A 19,361-nucleotide genomic window follows, 5' to 3' on the forward strand; every position below is an offset into this window, starting at 1 on the left:
CACTGCAACAACAAAAATTACAACATGACCCCCCCTCCCCTCCACACTATGCAAACCGCAACTTGGCATAGACAATGGTTCTCCCTCCCTCCCCTATCAAAAAATACTCACAAAAAATTACAGCCTCACAAAAGAAAGCAATTCTGGCATATCACCATACAGTGGGTAACACGCAGGGTCGGATGTTACCGACTAAGCACGTAGATTTCCAAAAACTCCGAAATAAGAATTAGCCATCTCAACACAATATATACATCTCGAGAAGAGTAGAAAACCAGACCCATAAAAAATTTAGCCAGTCACTTGTTTACCATATGTAGGGCCTCCCAGCAAGAACGTAACAAGCCTGCAGTGATTAATGGTGTGCATAATGTCACAATTTATGTCCCAGAAATTGCTGTCTTCAACATTAAACAAACCTGTAGAAGCAACCTCCCAGGCTTCAGGCATCGAGAATCTACAGACCATCTCCAATGTGCCTCGATCAACAAACCCTTTACAACATAACTATTAGAATAAGTGAAAAGGACCAAATTACAATGATGTCAGTCTTGCTCCTCCAAGTCACCACCAGCCGTGCTGACCAGCTCCTCCCTATCTTGTTTCTGCCCATCAGCTTTGATATATTCCTTAAGGGCCTTTTGTAGGGACTTAGGGTCCATGAATATATATCCTTGATTTGCTATTCATGATGACCCCGAGTCTGGCCGGATACAGCATTGCATACTCCAGGCTATGCTCCTGCAGCCGACGTTTCACAGGTGAAAACTGCCGCCTCGCCTCCTGCACCTTCAAGGTAAAGTCAGGGGAGAGCAAGGAGCCCTCGAACTGGAGATCCCGTAACTCCCTGGCATGCTTCAATACAGCATCCCTGTTCCTATAGTTTAAAAGTTTAGCAATCACAGGGCATGGAGGAGCACAGGTGGGGGCCTAGGGCCCACGGAGCAATGGGCGCACTTGATGACAAATATGGCAGTCAATGTGTCACGACCCAGAAGTGTCACCAAGAGCTGCTTGATAAACACCTCCTTCTTGCCCATGGCTGTAGATTCAGGAAGGCCTGTGATGCGGATATTACAGCGCCTAGATCTAGCTTTCAAATCCTCGGCCGTGCCCTAAATGGGCACTTAAAGCTTCTCCATCTGTTTCTGGGAACTGTCTGTCTCCATCTGGGCTTCTTCTACTTCGGACACCCGCCTCTCCCCCATATCCAGGTGCTCTGCATGCTTATCAATGCGCTCGGACATGCGATCCATCCGAAAGGCTAGGGAGTCAATTTTACCATCAATGGTGGACAAGCTTTTCTGCCTGGCCGTCAAAATTTGTTGAATTTCCCCTCCAGATTCCTCAGCAGTGTCCTTCTGCCTAGCAAGGGCCATGTCAGCACTTTCCTCCTTATGCCTCGATTTGCGCTTCTCAAACTGCAGCTTAGACTCGGATTTATCCACATTGCCCAAGTTCTCAAGGGGACCAGGCCACACCGCAGGTACCACAAGCTCCCCCGACACGTAACAAACAGCACACGTAGGCAAAGGGCCCCAGATCAGCCCCTCACGCACACCACCACGTACCCCAAGGCAAAGCGGGGATCCACTGTGAAGTCAGGGTCAGCAGGCTGTGAGAGGCACAGCAGGAGTTCGAACAACAATAAATGGGGGTGGGAGGATGCCAACCATCAGGCTGCCAACCCTCAGGCTGCTAGGGGAGCACAGAAGCTTATTGCAGGCCAAATGAAAGGTATAGGCCCCCCCAGGCAATTTCTAAGTATCGGGCACTAGCAAATCACCCCGCTCGATAATGCAGTCCGAATGGGCCCTTTATCTGATCAGTGCACAATGCCAGCACTCACAGGTCTCCGGCCGCCGCACAGAGCCTCACTGCGCGCCTCAATGCCAAGTCGAGGTTGCTGGATCTCAATGGTTCTCGCCGCTGCCCCCGAGAGGGGTGGATAATACCGCTAGGGCCTAGTACTCAGTGCCCCAAGGTCAACTATTGAGGAGCGAGCGGCAGCGCTCACAGCCAGGAACAGGCCGCGTCACTACTCCAGGGCTGTCCGCCCGTATGTCGCCCGACCGCCAAGGACTTAGGCGCAGTTCGCTCCGCTGTCTGCCGGTGGGGCCATGAACACACTCCCTACTCCAGCGGACGTAAGGCCAAGGACAGCCACAATCTATACCCCCACACCACCGCTAATGGCAAGCCGTACCGCAGGTTCCAGCCAAGCCTCTCGCAGTCGCACTCCAGTGCCGCCCGCCAGCAGTCCAGTCAGCTACGATAGATGCACCAACGGGTAGCGCCTTTCAAGCTCTCTGTAGGGAGGCAAGTATCATAAAGTTTAAAACACAGATGCTGCAGGATTCCTGTCGGATTGATTAGATGGCTCACAGAGCTCGCTGAGGCAGCGACCATCTTGGGGCCAGGCAAGCTCCCCATCCCCTGATCCAAAAAGATGTTCTTTATCAAAAGGGAGATTTAGTATGGCTTGCTGTTCCTCAGGCTTAAATCCTGACACCCTTAACCATGCATGCCTATGTAATAAGATACTGGTGTTTATGCCCCTAGCAGAGGTGTCAGATGCATCAACTGCACAGTTAATAGATTTGTTGATCATAAGTTTACCTTAATACACTATTTCTTTTGGAAGGTGTTTGAGGAGCTCCTCCATTTCGTCCCAGTGGGCCATGTCATACCTAATAGAGCCTAGCTATTGGCTACACGCCAATGATTCGCTTTTTGTGCAGCAACTCGTTTACCAGAAGCATCTTTTAGCTCTGACTCTTTTTCTGGAGGTGGTGCATCTCCAGTTGTTTAGAAGTAAGCCCTTTTCCTTGTGTTTGACACTACTAGAGAGGTGAAAGATAAAATGGGCCGAAGGGAACCCAAAGGAATCTCCAACCACAGTGCAAGATATTACATTCGAGCCCATCGGCAGAAAAAAACAATCTGAAGATGGTGTCAATGACCATGTGCACTATTACCAAGAGGAGGAGTCACACAGCCTTGTGACTCGAAGAAAACTTTTTGGAACAATAAAAAACTTGTAATCATCCAAACCCAAGACCACATGGCAGATTTATGCGAAGCATGTGTATCTACAGCACATATGTGTATGTGTATATATATATATATATATATATATATATATATATTATATATATATATATATATATATATATATCCAAAACAAACAGGAACCCGATTGAGTCAAAGCCACAGGAAGTGTAAAAAATCAGCTTGTTTCTTTTATTTTCTTAATATTATCAGCTTGCTGGAAGGCACTCAGCACAGAAAAGCACATCAGAAGTTCAAACGCCAGGATGCGTTTCAGGAAGTCAATCCCTTCATCAGCAGCGTGAGTTCAGAGGGGAAATGAAAGCAATGTTCATGGCGCACACCCTTTATGCACATACCTGCCTCAGTGGGCGTGGTCGATTTCATGGCTTTCTGGGAAGCGTAGTGTTGCCATTATATTCCCCAGTGGGTGCGCGGACATTCCCCAACTTGCGAACAATAAAACCCAAGTGGGTTGATGCGCTGCTGATGAAGGGATTGACTTCCTGAAACGTGTCCTGGCGTTTAAACTTCTGATATATATATATATAACATTTTAAACTGCTCCGGGATCCCCGCACGTGGGCAGAACTATTCAGTGCTTACAACTATTCATGAGGATCCCCTTGAAGAGAAAATCGTTTGTACAGTCAACCACAATCCCTGCATTACATTTTATATCCTGACTTTGTGTTTCTCCTGACCTATCACTCTTAACATGTAATGTCTACAAGTATGAAAGATATTTGATTCCTACCACTTATAACTCATTTTCTTATGTAACATTTCCTGTATATTGATTTACACACCTGTATGATTAATTGTTTTTCTGTGAGTGATGTAAAATGCTCTGACACCTGCACTGTGCCGAGTAGTGATGTAAAAGAGATACAAATTAATTAAGTGCCATTTAAATCATAATTTGTGCAATTACTCATATACATGAGAGGTTGAACCAAGTAACAAATGTGCCTCCAACTGAAGTACTTGTGAAGTGATAAACTGTGTGTCTTTGTTTCTTTCCACTGCATTGGCATCTAGGTTATAAGTTCCAGATAGGTCCCAATCAGGGTGATACATGAACAAAAGAAGGGCTGATGGCCCTCTAAATCAGGCCTTTGTTTTTTGCATGACTGCAAGTGAAAATAAGACAGCCTGCTTGCCCTGTGCAGGTTGCTTGTCTGAAAATGACACTAGGACAAATTCTGCATGTTTGCTGGATCCCATATCCGGCAAAGAAACAGCTACGGAACCGGGATACAGCGGGATCAGCCTACATTCCCGCACTGAGCCACAGAAAGAAGCAAGGGTAAGAGTGGCATGACCAGTACCCCCTGAATAAGGAGAAAGTCAGGGGGCAAACCTCCCCATTAAAAAAAGTAGTAGGTTAAGGTGGGCCCTTTTGTAATGAAATAAAGTACTGCATAATCTCAGCTTCACATCAGGTTGTGGTCTGCCAACAAAAATATAAAAACAAACAAAAGCCGCTCTTTCAAAAGCAAGCATGGAAGAGCAGCAGCAAAACACAATGGTGTACAGGGAAAACAAGGAGGAAAAAAGAAGTGAGAAAAGTGACGGAGATAATACTGCTGGACAAACACCGGCATTCAGAGTGCATCGTGTATGTCCCAGGGAGAAATATCTGCAAATCGTGAAATATATATTACCTGTTCCATGTTGCCACTGAATATCCCATCCAAAATAAAATAGGTCCAGAACAAAGGCCACTCGCACTCTATGTTCTCAAACAGTTTCAACTCTGCTGGTTCGTAGTATAAACGATTAGGATCCTGTAAATTCAAAACATATTACTTCATTAAAGTGATACGAACCGTATGTTTCTTTCAAAGGGTATTAAATATCATTATTCCATTCAGAAAAGCCCTCATCTGCAGTGCAACCTGTTACCATGTTGCCCCTGGGTAACAGTACCAATAGAGCATTAACATGACATTAGCTTTCAAGCTGACAGGGTTTTCCAGTTTCACAAAGTCTATTGGATATAAATCAGGAATAAAAAAGTTGCTTTATAAGGAAAAGGGCCTTCTAGAAGAACAACTGGACGGACAACTGTTCTACGTATATCACAAAGCTGAGTCTAGGCCAAGGCAATATTAGACGGCTACTACGTTACCTACAGCATATGGATTGGACCATCTGCACCAGACTCCCCCAAAAAGCACCTTGTTTGTTTAAGCCAGGAGTCTCCAAACCGGTCCTGGAGGGCCGGATCCATTCCAGATTTTTTGGATATCCCCATTGAGATACATGTAGTAATTTTAAAAATCTGGCATGGATACGGCCCTCCAGGACCGGTTTGGAGACCCCTGGTTTAAGCTATTAACAGCCTACAATTGTCTCTGGTGGTCTTGCCTGATGACAGTCATTAAATTAACAAGATATGTTCATTAATTTAGTTCGTCACAATGCACATGGAAGAGACCAGTCTCTTGCTTTGCCAGGGCATTAGGTACATACTTATGAAACGAGAAATGCTTCAAAAAGGTAATCTTTATGGTGTGTTCTTCTTATGAGTGAAAAGAGGTAAAATGGAGGTTTGTCAAAAATTGGTCCTTTTGACAAAACACGTCCGCTGTTAAATTAAGGAGAAATGTAAATTATTGTAACTGTGATGTTTGAAATCATAAAAATAACCTTTTTGAATAACTTGTGGAATCACTCATGGAAATAAAATAAAGGTGTTCCTTGAGTTTGAAATGACAGGAAGAACATAACCTGGAACATAGTTACTGAGACTCTTCATGGACTTTAATTCTTCGAGTTTAGTCCAATATGTGTTGTTAATATAAATAACGTAATACGTAATATAATTTAGAAGGACATTAGTTGTGTAGCTGAATTAAGGAGAGATGCACCCGTCACATTCCCCTAATACTCTGACACACTGAAACTACGCCAGAACATAGAATACATTGAACTGCAGCAAAAAACGTCAACTAAGAATTGTGGCAACACTAGAGAAAAAAATTGAATACAAATATCTCTCTTAAAACACATGCAACCCTGCCCCCTCTCAAAATTGTGCATTCTTTTTCAAGGTAACATGACAGTAAAATTCATCAAAAAAACACACACACAAAACACGTGTCCTGTGCAGAATCCTGGAAAGGGTACACGAAAGCCAACTGAAACTAAAACCACAGACCCACATATGCACAAAGTCCAATAAACAGGACAGAAATCACACAAAAAACTTGAGTTTATAATGTAACTTATAATGCGAGTGCTTATCCAGCAGCATTAACAAACACTACTGCGTAAATTGTGGGGGGTTTTCTTGCCAATCTAACATAATGATAGATAGGTGTAGGATATTTTTTTTATAGCAAACTTTATTTGCGTTTACAGGTCTACAGGTAATAATAATACACCACAAACACAAGGAGATGATGGACGGAGCGCTGAAACTTGTCAGACCCTCACCCCCGTCACAGATCTGGGTTGAATCCATCACCATTCTTTAGCTCACTTCGCCACCTCAGTTCAGACCCAGCTATATACAAATCAGTCTTGACTCTGTGCCTCAAGCGAACAGTCCAGCCCGAACTGCCAAGCCAGGTCTTTTCTGAACCGGACTCTGGGTAACACCTTCATCAGCCACGCTAGCTTGAATCCAATGGCAAAGTGAGAAAAAGGCCCACGTCTGGGCATACCCTGCCAACTTAGGGCGAACAAAGCAAACACTAAGAGAATAATAATGCACCCACATTTGCATTATAGCGCCACAGTACAGATGTCAAAGGACACCTGTCCAAACAGCGGTATGCCAATTTCCCCCAACCCTCAAGATGCTTTTGGAGATAGCCCTGTGCAGCATCAGGAAAATGCTACTTACCAGTATGCATCTGTTCTTGGCATGTAGAGCTGCAAAGTTGCACACTGTGCATAAATCGCCACCTAGTGTTGGACCCCGATGTTTGCAGTTTGTTGTTGTCCTGAAAAGCTCTTTGGAAGTCATGAGGTAGGTGACTCCTCCTTTGGACCACATTGCGCATGGACATCGGCTCGATCCCCAGATTGTTTTTCGCCATTAGGGAAATGATGGAGCTTTGCAAGAAAAAGGAAGGCTGCCCATGTAATTTGCATCTAATTAAGATAATACTGGAACAGACAAGGGTAGCCGGGGAGGCGGGTGGGCGTGTGCAACTCTGCAGCTCTACATGCCAAGAACAGATGCATACTGGTAAGTAGCATTTTCCGTTCGAGGCATATGAGCTGCAGATTGCACACTGTGCATAGATTGTATAGCAGTACCCACTCTTAGTGGCGACCACCCCTATCTGTTGCAGTAGTTTGGAATAATGTTTTGAGAACAGCCTGGCCCACATTAGCTTGTTGTTTGGTTTGCGCATCTACACAATAGTGTTTTGTGAATGTGTGCGGTGTAGACCATGTAGCTGCTCTGCAGATGTGATCTAGGGGAATGTTCCCTAAAAATGCCATTGAAGCCCCTATTTTTCTTGTAGAGTGGGCTTTAGGAGGAACAGATAACGTGCGTTTAGCTGTGTGGTAACAAATCTGTATGCATTTGACAATCCATCTAGCTATCCCAGATTTTGAAATGGGATTACCCTTGTGTGGTGGTGAGAAAGACAAACAGTGGTTTTGTCTTTCGAAAGGGTTGTGTCCTCTCGATGTAGTATAGCAATGCTCTTTTGACATCTAATGTGTGAAGCGCTCTTTCTGCTACTGTCTGTGGTTGCGAGAAGAAAACGGGCAGTTCCACAGATTGATTGAGATGGAAGGGAGAAATTACTTTGGGCAGGAATTTTGGATTAGTACGCAGAACTACCTTTTTATGATGCATTTGCAAGAAGGGTTCTTGAATGGTTAGTGCTTGTAGAGAAGTAATAGCTACTAGGAACGCAACTTTCCACGTTAAAAATTGTAATTCACATTTGTGTAAGGGTTCGAAGGGAGGTCCCATTAACCGTGTGAGAACAACGTTTAAATTCCACACAGGTGAAGGTGGTACTCTGGGAGGAATTATTCTTTTAAGTACTTCCATAAAGGCTTTAATTGCAGGCACTCTGAATAGAGATATATGTTGTCTGTTTTGCAGATATGCTGCTATTGCAGTAAGATGTAGTCTAATAGACGTATAGGCTAAGTTACATCTTTGGAGATGCAGTAAGTATCCTATGATGTGTTGAATAGACACACCTAGGGGGTTAATATTGTTGTTGTGACAATATATTACAAATCGTTTCCACTTGGCTGCGTAACATGCTCTAGTGGTTGGACGTCTAGCTTCTTTAATGACATTCATCCAGTCTAGAGGGAGGTTCAGATATCCAAATTCTAGGATTTCAGGAGCCAGATCGCAAGGTTGAGCTGAGCTGGGTCCGAGTGTCTGATCTCTCCACGGTTCTGTGTTAAGATGTGTGGAGACAGGTGCAATTTTTGGTGCGGTACTACAGACAGTTGTAGCAGTGTGGTGTACCACGGTTGTCTGGCCCACATTGGAGCAACTAGGATGAGGGTCAGAGAATGCTGCTGTAGTTTGCGTACTACTAGTGGCATGAGTGGTAGAGGTGGAAAAGCGTACGCAAATCTGTTTGACCAGTTTATCCATATCGGTATTGCCTTTGGACAGTGGGTGTGGATATCTGGCGGCGAAGCTTGGGCATTTGGCGTTTTCGTCGGTGGCAAATAGGTCTATCTGAGATTGTCCCCACATCTGAAAGAATGGCTGAAGAACTTGCATGTGAAGTTCCCACTCGTGGGTCTGTTGTGTTTGACGACTTAACAGTGCCACTATGGTATTTTGTACTCCCGGAACATGCTGGGCTAGAAGGAATATGTTTTGAGGTATAGCCCACCGCCATATGTCCTGTGCTAGTTGAGAGAGTTACAGGGAGTGTGTGCCTCCCTGCTTCTGTATGTAATACATGGCTGTTATTTTGTCTGTGCCGATTAATACAGCTTTGTTTGATATGTGCTTTTGGAAAGTCTTTAGTGCTAGGAATATTGCTAGTAACTCCAGATGATTGATGTGGAGTAATTTTTGTTGCGGTGTCCACCTGCCTTGCATAGTGTGTTGCAGTAGGTGCGCTCCCCAGCCGGAGAGCCATGCGTCCGCAGTCAAGATTATCTGAGGAACTGGCTCTAGGAACGGTCGTCCCTTGGAAAGGTTTTTGGTGTTACACCACTGCAGAGAGCGATGAGTCCGACCGTCTACCAACACTAGGTCTGTTAAGTGGCCTTGAGCCTGGTTCCATTGACGTGATAAGCACTCTTGTAGCGGACGCATTTGAAGTCTTGCATGGGGTACTATGAAAATGCAAGAAGCCATCATCCCTATGCGTTGCATGAACACTCGTGCTGGAAGGGAGTGTTGTAGCTGAAACTTTGTTAGAAGAGTTTGCATGCTGGCTATCCTTGCTGGAGTGGGATAAGCTAGCGCTGTTGAGGTGTTTATTGTGGCACCGAGGTATTGTTGTACTTTGAATGGTTGTAGATGCGACTTGGTGTGGTTTATTGTGAACCCCAAGTTGTGGAGCATTTGTATTGTGGCATGAGTGTGTTCAAAGCATTGATTGTATGAGCTGGCTTTTATGAGCCAGTCGTCGAGGTATGGGAAGACATGGATGTGCTGTCTTCGTAAATGCGCTGCCACTACCGCTAAACACTTGGTGCTGTTGTGACTCAGAATGGGAGTACTTTGAATTGGTAGTGTTGCCCGTCTATTACAAATCTGAGATACTTCCTGTGAGCCTTGTGAATGGGAATGTGGAAGTATGCGTCCTTGAGAACTAGAGTAGCAAGGAAGTCGTTTTGTAACAGGAGCGAAAGGATTTATTGGAGTGTGACCATGTGAAAATGGTCTGACTGTATGTGTATATATATATATATATATATATATATATATATATATATATATATATATATATATATATATATATATATATATATACACACACACATATACACATATATATACATATATACATATATATATATATATATATATATATACATGAATCAGAAAACTGGTACATTCCTATTTATAGAAACCAGAGTCGAGGCCCAAATTGTGTTCTTAGTGCTCAAGGTTTATTTGGCAGAAAGATTAAACAGCCCCAACGCGTTTCGAGGTACGCCTACCTCTTGATCACGGGTGGAGTAACATCAATTCGCCATTCTTTTTAAAGTAAACAACGAGATGCATTTCGTCATGCATCACGTGCACATAAACATTGAAGACATACTACAATCAGGCTACAATGTATCAGTGAGTTTGTTTTCACCGTGGTTTCGTTTGTTTACAACTATCCCAGCAGTCTATACAACATGCATATTGGCTTTGCAGCTACATATACAGGCTAGTATTAACATCGTGTGTCACATTTATATAAATGAAAATAAATGTCAGAAAATATATAAATCTGAATTAGGACCCGACATTATGAACAATAATGAGGAGGTTAAAAGCCCACTTGGGCTGAGATTTTCTTGGAGACAGCTTATACAGAACATGCACAGATTTATATATTTTCTGACATTTATTTTCATTTATATAAATGTGACACACGATGTTAATACTAGCCTGTATATGTAGCTGCAAAGCCAATATGCATGTTGTATAGACTGCTGGGATAGTTGTAAACAAACGAAACCACGGTGAAAACAAACTCACTGATACATTGTAGCCTGATTGTAGTATGTCTTCAATGTTTATGTGCACGTGATGCATGACGAAATGCATCTCGTTGTTTACTTTAAAAAGAATGGCGAATTGATGTTACTCCACCCGTGATCAAGAGGTAGGCGTACCTCGAAACGCGTTGGGGCTGTTTAATCTTTCTGCCAAATAAACCTTGAGCACTAAGAACACAATTTGGGCCTCGACTCTGGTTTCTATAAATAGGAATGTACCAGTTTTCTGATTCATTTTAAGGATCGGCGATCCTGTCGAGCGCCCGCCGTGCAAGAGGCAGAAGCACGCCGCTTCTTCTTGTTGTGTTTAAATTTAAACGCTTCTGCCCGCCTGAAACTAATGCGCCTGAACACTGGAACTGCTTGAAATCGATGCGGTAAGATTGTGGTATCACCGCAGCTGAAGGACATTGGTTACGTGAACTGGAAGAAAAGATTGCATTTTTTTCCTAAATTCCACGAGTCCACCGGAAAGTCAGTTGCAGTACAGGCAGACGCAGCAGCCGTGATAACACGCCAGGGCTTTGCAACAGGCAAGACGGATCGTTTTCAGTGCTCACAGCGGCACGCCGGGGGGCACGCTGTATAGGTGAGAATGGCGGAGCTGAGAAACAGCAGGAGAAAAGACGCGGCAGAGAAATTGTTTTCCCACGCTGGGACCAGCAAGGAAAAGACTGTGAAGGAAAGTGCACCAACCGTGTCAATAGCGGACGAAAGTAAGAAACTCTGGGATGCGCTGGGGAAAGCACTAAAACGTGAACTTTCAAAGTGGTGGGATGCGGCAGCTCTCACAAAATACGTAGAATGTAACCGCATTCCCCGTGGACTACGTACCTTTATTGTACCCACTTTTCAGAAACCGGACCCTGTTTTAATTAATGATTGGATGGAAAATAATCATAACTGCTCGACAAACATGCTGAAAATGCTGATAACAGATGCTGAAAAGGAATGTGGTCGATTGAATGAAGAAATTGAAAGCATAACGTGCAAGTTGAAAGAAATATGTACAGAAACTGATTTTGCAACGGAGATGGCCAAAATAAATAAGCGTTTAGAAAAAATCGAACAAGAAATCAAAGAAAAAAAGCAAAGAAAATGTATCCGTGATGAGGTGGATTATAAAAAGGGTCAGATCCTGACCTTTGCTAAGAAATTCGATGCCTTGAGAGACTCTGCCAACACGAAAAGGAAATCTAAACAAGCTAACAAGAGCCCAGGGGGAGCTGATCAGACGGGAGAATTACAAGGTGAAAAAACCCTGGAGATACATGAAAGTGAATCTGAGGAAAGCGACACCTCTGAGCAGCTGGAATCGGTCCAACCAAAAGACCGAATTTTAAAGGAAGTGGCTCTAATGGCACAAGGTCGCCAGATGGGCACGCCCCCAAGGAATCGTGGAAGAGGCGGCAGAGGAGGAAACAGGGCCATCAGAGGAGGAAGCTCACACGAGGTGGCCAGTCCAGTGGGAACGCGCACCAGAGGAAAGATTGCAAAGAAATGATGAAGAAAACAGTGGTAAATCTTTCTAAACGTACATTAACGGCTGCCCAAATGCAAGTACTTTCACGTGGTTTGTCATTTTGTCCCACTACAAGATTTAACTTTACTAATTCACGTATTGACCTGTTCAAGTTCACTCGCAAGCTTAAATTAAAAAAATGGTTTGCAAGTAAAATTAGACTCAAAAAGGATAATACTGTTGATAAACCTAGCATGTTAACCCCGAATGATGCAGAAACACTACAAGCCTTTCAGGAATTAGCAGGTTGTGAAAATGTGAATGTAGATCCCCTGCTTAATTTGATGGAATCTGAAAAGACTGATATGTGTAGTGCCAGCGGGTTCAGACCCAAGTCGATATTTGTACCTAATATTGCTAATATTTATATCGACAGTTTTGAACAAGGGGTACTTGAGGAAATGCGTAAAATTGAGAAAAAAAGACCCAAACTCAAACTTAATCTAACTAGTAACCAATTCCTAGCACTGAAAGAGATGGAAAGCTGGACTGATATAATTATCAGGAACAGTGACAAAGGTGGTAATGTTGTATTGTGGCCTGTGGAGATGTATTTGGAGGAGGGGTACAGGCAACTTAATGACCAAGAAAACTATGTTTTGACCACGAGACAAGAATATAATGACATGAAGCAAATGTTTTTTGATAAACTGGTTGAATGGAAAGTCAGTGGTATCATTGAAGATGAGGAGTATAAATACCTGTTGTGTAAATACCCCATGGTGCCAGCACTGTACCTACTGCCCAAGTTGCATAAGGATTTGGTGAAACCACCGGGGAGGCCGATTGTCTCCTCTGTGGGGAGTTTACTAGAAAAAACTTCAAGGTACATCGATCACTTTTTACAGCCACTAGTCCAGTCTTTACCATCTTATATCAAGGATACATCTGACTTCCTTAGAAAAATTAACAACTTCACATGGAACTCTGATTACTGGATGATCAGTTTTGATGTCGTCAGTTTATACACAAGCATTCCCCAAAATTTGGGGCTAGAGGCATGTAGACACTTTCTTAAGGAACGATCTATCTCACACTGGGGCCATACTAACATGATACTGCATATGATGCAGATATGTCTGGAAAATAATTTTTTCATATTCGATAAAAAAATGTACAGACAGATACGGGGGACGGCGATGGGTACTTGCTTTGCCCCCAGCTTTGCTGGCCTTTTCATGGGCTGGTGGGAGGAGCAAGTGGTGAGCAACATCTCCCACTTTAGTACCCACGCCGTCCTCTGGCTCCGTTTTATTGACGACATCTTTTGTGTCTGGAAGGGCACCCGCGAACAAGCTCAGGAATTTGAAAAGATCATCAATAACAATGATCTTAATTTGAAATTTACCAGCTACATGAGTAAGACTCAGTTGGAATTCCTGGATGTCAATCTTGAGGTGAGGGATGGAGTTTTAACTAGCTCCTTATTCCGCAAAAAAACAGCTGGGAATAGTCTCCTACACGCTGAAAGTTGTCACCCTGTTACTCTTATAAGAAGCATTCCTTTGGGTGAACTGACCAGGGCTAAGCGAAATTGTAGCACAGGGCCACACTATGAAAAGGAAAAATCACTTATGATAGCAAGATTTCGTGAAAGGGGATATTCCAATAAAATCATCAACCAGGCAGTAAGAGAGGTTGATCAAAAGGAAAGAAAAGAACTTTTGATCCCTAAAGAACGTCCTGTAGATGATAAAATCCGATTCATAACCCGGTATGACAGTCAGTCCTGGGAAGTGAGACGGAGTTTACAGAAATTTTGGGATATCCTGAAATTGGATAAAGATCTATGTGAGGCCATACATGAAACACCATCAGTGACTTACACAAAGGCAAAATCACTAAGGGACACCCTGAGCACGACATTAATCAGAGAATGTCCCAAAGCAAATGCAATACAAGGATTTTTTCCTTGTAAACGGTGCAAAGCATGCAAGACCAGCAAAAATTGTAAATCTATAGTGATTTCCAAAGATCAGGAGGCCCACAAGATCACTAAACATCTTAGCTGCACGACTGACCATGCTATTTATGCATTACACTGTCCATGTGACAAATTTTACATTGGGTGCACCACGAAGCAGGCTAAACTCAGAGTATTAGAACATCTAAGAGCAATAAAAAACCTGAGTCACCAATACCCAGTAGCAAGGCACTTTGCGGCAGTACATAATCAGAACCCCAATCTGCTGACATTCATAGTGCTAGACTGTGTGGAAAATAATGAAAGAGGTGGAAACAGATGGCTAGAGTTACGGAAACTGGAGTCCAAATATATAATTAAATATAACACCATTCAGCCGATTGGGCACAACCTGGGAGAAGAACTAGCAGTACACCTGTATGAGTAAATTTAAGGAATGATGAGATTTCTGTCGCGTCTTTGTAGGAATGTATAATCTTTTAAAGAAAGGTGATTTTTAATAGCACTTGTTAGAGTTATTTGCACAGTAAATGATGAGAGTACACAGGCTGAAATTGGTTTGTTTCGTTTTTTGCAGGAAAGGACTGAACGCCCACTTGGGCAGAATTAGGACCCGACATTATGAACAATAATGAGGAGGTTAAAAGCCCACTTGGGCTGAGATTTTCTTGGAGACAGCTTATACAGAACATGCACAGATTTATATATTTTCTGACATTTATTTTCATTTATATAAATGTGACACACGATGTTAATACTAGCCTGTATATGTAGCTGCAAAGCCAATATGCATGTTGTATAGACTGCTGGGATAGTTGTAAACAAACGAAACCACGGTGAAAACAAACTCACTGATACATTGTAGCCTGATTGTAGTATGTCTTCAATGTTTATGTGCACGTGATGCATGACGAAATGCATCTCGTTGTTTACTTTAAAAAGAATGGCGAATTGATGTTACTCCACCCGTGATCAAGAGGTAGGCGTACCTCGAAACGCGTTGGGGCTGTTTAATCTTTCTGCCAAATAAACCTTGAGCACTAAGAACACAATTTGGGCCTCGACTCTGGTTTCTATAAATAGGAATGTACCAGTTTTCTGATTCATTTTAAGGATCGGCGATCCTGTCGAGCGCCCGCCGTGCAAGAGGCAGAAGCACGCCGCTTCTTCTTGATATATATATACATCGGACGGAGGTCTAAAATAGGCCTGGGAGAGCCGTCCTTCTTTGGAATTAGAAAATAGAGAGTAAACCACCTTTTTTAGTTGGTGCAGAGGAACTGGTTCTATTGCACTTTTTTGTAGCAGAGATACTACTTCTTGCTTTAACAGTGATAGATGTTCTTGTGACATTGGACGCTGTTTGGGTGGTATGTTTGGGGGTAGATGTTAGTTCTAGACAGTAAACGGACTGAATAATTTGTCGCACCCACCTGTCTGATGTGATGTTGGTCCAGGCAGGAAGGAATTGTTGCAATCTTCCCCATACAGGAGTGGAATGTTGGGGGGGAGGGGAGGAAAGTCATTGGTTAGGGGTAGAGGCAGAGCGGGAGTTGTTGCTTTTGCCTGTGCCTTTGTTGTTGTTACCCCTGTAACCCCCTCTCTGGTAGCCCTTAGTGAATGTGGATTGGCTAGGGGTTTTGTAAGAAGTGGAGGGACTTTCCGAGGAGTAGCCTCTTGTGTTGCCTCTGTATGATGAGAGACGAAAGGAACGTCTGGGAGCTTGCAGCTGCAAGGCTCCCATAGATTTTGATGTATCAGTGTCTTTTTATTTATTTTTTCTAAAGACACGTCAACATTTGGGCCAAATAAATGTGTCTCATCAAATGGCTGATTAAGGATGGAGTTTTGTACCTCTGGTTTAAAACCTGAAATATGTAGCCAGGCATGTCTACGTAGAAGGGTGCTGGTATTGATTGCCCTTGAGGCGGTATCTGCAGAATCTAGGGCACAATGAATGGAAGTATTAGTAATATTTTTACCTTCCTGTAAAAGTTCATTGGCCCTATTTTTGTATTTGTCTGGTAGATGCAGCATTATGGACTCTAGTTCATCATAATGTGCCCTATCATATCTTGCCAGCAACGCCTGGGTGTTGGCAATGCGCCAGATGTTAGCAGCTTGTGACGCTGTTCGTTTGCCGGAGGCGTCAAGGAGCTTAGATTCTTTGTCTGGTGGTGAGGCCTCACCTGATGTCTGAGAATTAGCATGTTTACATGCATTATACACTACTAAAGAATCTAATGGTGCTGGACCTTTAATATAAACTGGATCTGTAGAGGCAGCTTTATATTTTTTCTCAATGAGAGGATTGAGGACCCTAGCACTGACAGGATCCTTAAAAACCTCTGTTGCGTGCTTGATGACACACTTAAGCATTGGCAACATGGCAGTAGACCTAGGTGTGTTATCAAAAGTGTCTAATAGGAAATCTTCCTCCAAAGCATCGGTGTGTAAGTCCACCCCATTATATTGGGCAGCTCTTTGGACCAGTAGGTTAATACCTATGGTGTCCTCTGGTGGGGAAGGTCTGGAAGGGTATACATCGTCTTGTGGGACGTAAGGCACATCAGGGGTGTTGTAATCATCCCATGGGTTAGGTGACTGAGGGGAACCATTGGTCCCTGCTGGGTCATGTGCACCCCCACCTGTGTCATCAGAGTCTATGTTTACATCATCGTCTGGATTAGTGGATGGTGTAGGTGAATGATGTGGTAGAGGAGGTGTAGGAGGAGGAACAGTATGGGGAGGTGGTGGAGAAGGGACCCTTAATGGAGAGGTTGCAATGCCTCTCTTCTTTGGAGGGGGAGGAGGTGCTGGCGCCTCAAGTGGTCTCTTCTTGGAGATGAGAGTCAATTAACCGGTTTTAGGATCCTTCACAAGAGTTTTCTGAGTGGGATCCGGTGTGAAAAGTTCCTCTGAGTAGGGCAGATCCTTCGGCATCGAAGTTTTCGGCTCCGTAGGTTTTTTCGGCACAGAGTCGTTAGCTGGTGCTGGGTATATTGGTTTAGAAGTGTGCCCTTTTGAAATGTCTTTTTCCAGAACCTGTTTTTTCGGTTCTGGGTGTTTTTTCAGCTCCGAAGCGTGTGAATCTGGAGCTTTAGGCGTTTTTTTTACTCGGCTCCGAGTGCGGTTTCGGCATCGATGAGCCGCTGCCAGTGTTCGGCGCTGTGTGCTTAGGTGTCGGAGCAATGGTCGGCGTGGTTGAGGAAGACAACTTCTTCTTTGGTGTCGGTATAGGATCGGCACCGGAGATCGGCTGGCTCGAGCCCGAGCAGCCTGAAGGCTTAGTGGGCTTCTTTGCCGGGCCCGAAGGCGGAGCGTGGGAAGCAGTCTCTCGGTGTGCACCCGGGCCCGAAGGTGAGGGTGTGACCGAAGCCTTTTTTGAGGGTGTCGAGGAAAGGTTGGGGTCGACAGTCTTACTTACGACCCGTTGAGCTGGAGTGATGTCCTGGACGTCGGAGTCTTCGGCATCTGAGGATCCGATACTCTCTTCAGCATGGTGGTGTTCTGGCACATCGACGCCCTCTTCAAAGATGTCGTCTGGGATTGAAGCTGACGAGCGAGCCATAGTTCTCCAAGCTCGTTGGACCCGAATCATTTTCTTGGAGCGTAATGAGACACACGCCGAACAGTCTTTGGCCTTGTGCTCCGGTGAGAGGCAAAGGTTGCACACCTCATGTAGGTCGGTGTGGGGAAACTTCAACCGACATTGAGGACACTTTTTGAATGGCGTCCTTTCGATGAGCCAGAAAGTAAGGCCTAGGTAGGCCCGAAGGCCTTCGTCGACGACCGGAATCGAAGACTTCAAAGTGGTGGAGAATCGCGTCGATGTGGAGCGCGATCGAAACAATACAGTCGAACTGGGTGAGGATTGCACGCCGAAGGAAATTCGATTCCAAACCGGAGCGCAGGAAACACATCCGAGCCCAATGGCGGAAAAAACTATCTGGGGATGGAGCCGATGCCCATGCGCAATGTGGTCCAAAGGAGGAGTCACCTACCTCGTGACTACCAAATAACTTTTCAGGACAACAACAAACTGCAAACATCCGGGCCCAACACTAGGTGGCGATCTATGCACAGTGTGCAATCTACAGCTCATATGCCTTGAACATAGATTTTTCCAGCTGGGCACACCAGTCCACACCCGCCCTCCACTCTGCCAGGGAAGGGACGCATGGAGAGATCCATTTCGGGCAATATCTCGCTTTCCAATCAGAGGCAACACCAATAAACGTGAGGTCCACCAAGGTCGTACATAATACCCAAAAGGCCCACTCTAGGAGAAAGGTCAAGGGGCTGCCCCAGCACCCCGAGACTTTTTGCTGTACCCTCGGTCAATAAGGGGTCATTTGTAGGGCAGGCCCAAACCACAAGTAGAAATTAGCATCGGATGCAGAGCATCAGAAGCACGTGGAAGCAGTATCTGGGCCAAGTATGTTGTGGGAGATAGTTTAGTTGAACTACGGAGGTGCGTAGAGATAGCCAGCAGATGTTGGGGAAATCTAGCATCTCTCCAGTATCCCTCATCCAGTTTGCCAACCCACCCCAACTATGTTTAAACGTATCAAAACAGTTTGGGTCATTAAGAATAAGAAAGCGGTAAACCTGGGAGATGGCAGCCCTGCCAATACGACCAGCTAGTAGTCTAGCCTCAAGAGGGGTTAAATGCAGGGATTTCAGTGTTTGATGGGATATTGGCAGCGAGGGCATGACACGATTGTAGATAGTTATGAAAGTGCATCTAGGTAAGGCGATATTGATCTTGCAACTTCTGGAAGTCAGTATGTGGTCCCCCGTCGATAAATCCCCAAGAACCGTGATGCTAATATTGTCCCATTTATGAAACCTCTCCAGGCCTGTCGTATGGTGTAACCACCTTCCTTTCCAAAGAGAGGTCAGCCCCTTCAATCGGTGGTCCCAGCCCACAAGTCTTAGGGAGAATCTTCAACTCAGGAAGACCATTGGGGTAATATCCAGGAAGGTTTGGGGTATCGGCGCACCACATAAGATGTTATAAAAGGTATAAAAAACATCATTTTGGAAACGAGCCAGGTGTTTCTGAGGCAATCTTGAAGAACATGGCAGCTTATCACTTAGAATAATATTCTGGTTCTGTCCTACCTTTATCAGCAGTCCTTATGACATATGCTCTTTGATTTTCATTTGCCTTGTGCTAGA

The 19,361-nt window shown here is 44.3% G+C and overlaps 1 protein-coding gene across 3 annotated transcripts in view; it reads right to left on the minus strand.

Annotated features, from left to right (window-relative positions):
* The window catches only part of PHKA1 (phosphorylase kinase regulatory subunit alpha 1), a 1,293,387-nt gene that overhangs the window by 905,124 nt on the left and 368,902 nt on the right, over positions 1–19,361 (minus strand). For all 3 annotated transcript variants that reach the window (XM_086942009.1, XM_086942008.1, XM_086942010.1), the window contains exon 10: positions 4,719–4,841. In XM_086942009.1, coding sequence (XP_086798135.1) covers positions 4,719–4,841 — 123 coding nt within the window. The remainder of the gene's footprint in view (positions 1–4,718; positions 4,842–19,361) is intronic.

Source organism: Lissotriton vulgaris, chromosome 10, assembly GCF_964263255.1.
Source record: "Lissotriton vulgaris chromosome 10, aLisVul1.2, whole genome shotgun sequence".
In the NCBI taxonomy this organism is placed as follows: domain Eukaryota; kingdom Metazoa; phylum Chordata; class Amphibia; order Caudata; family Salamandridae; genus Lissotriton; species Lissotriton vulgaris.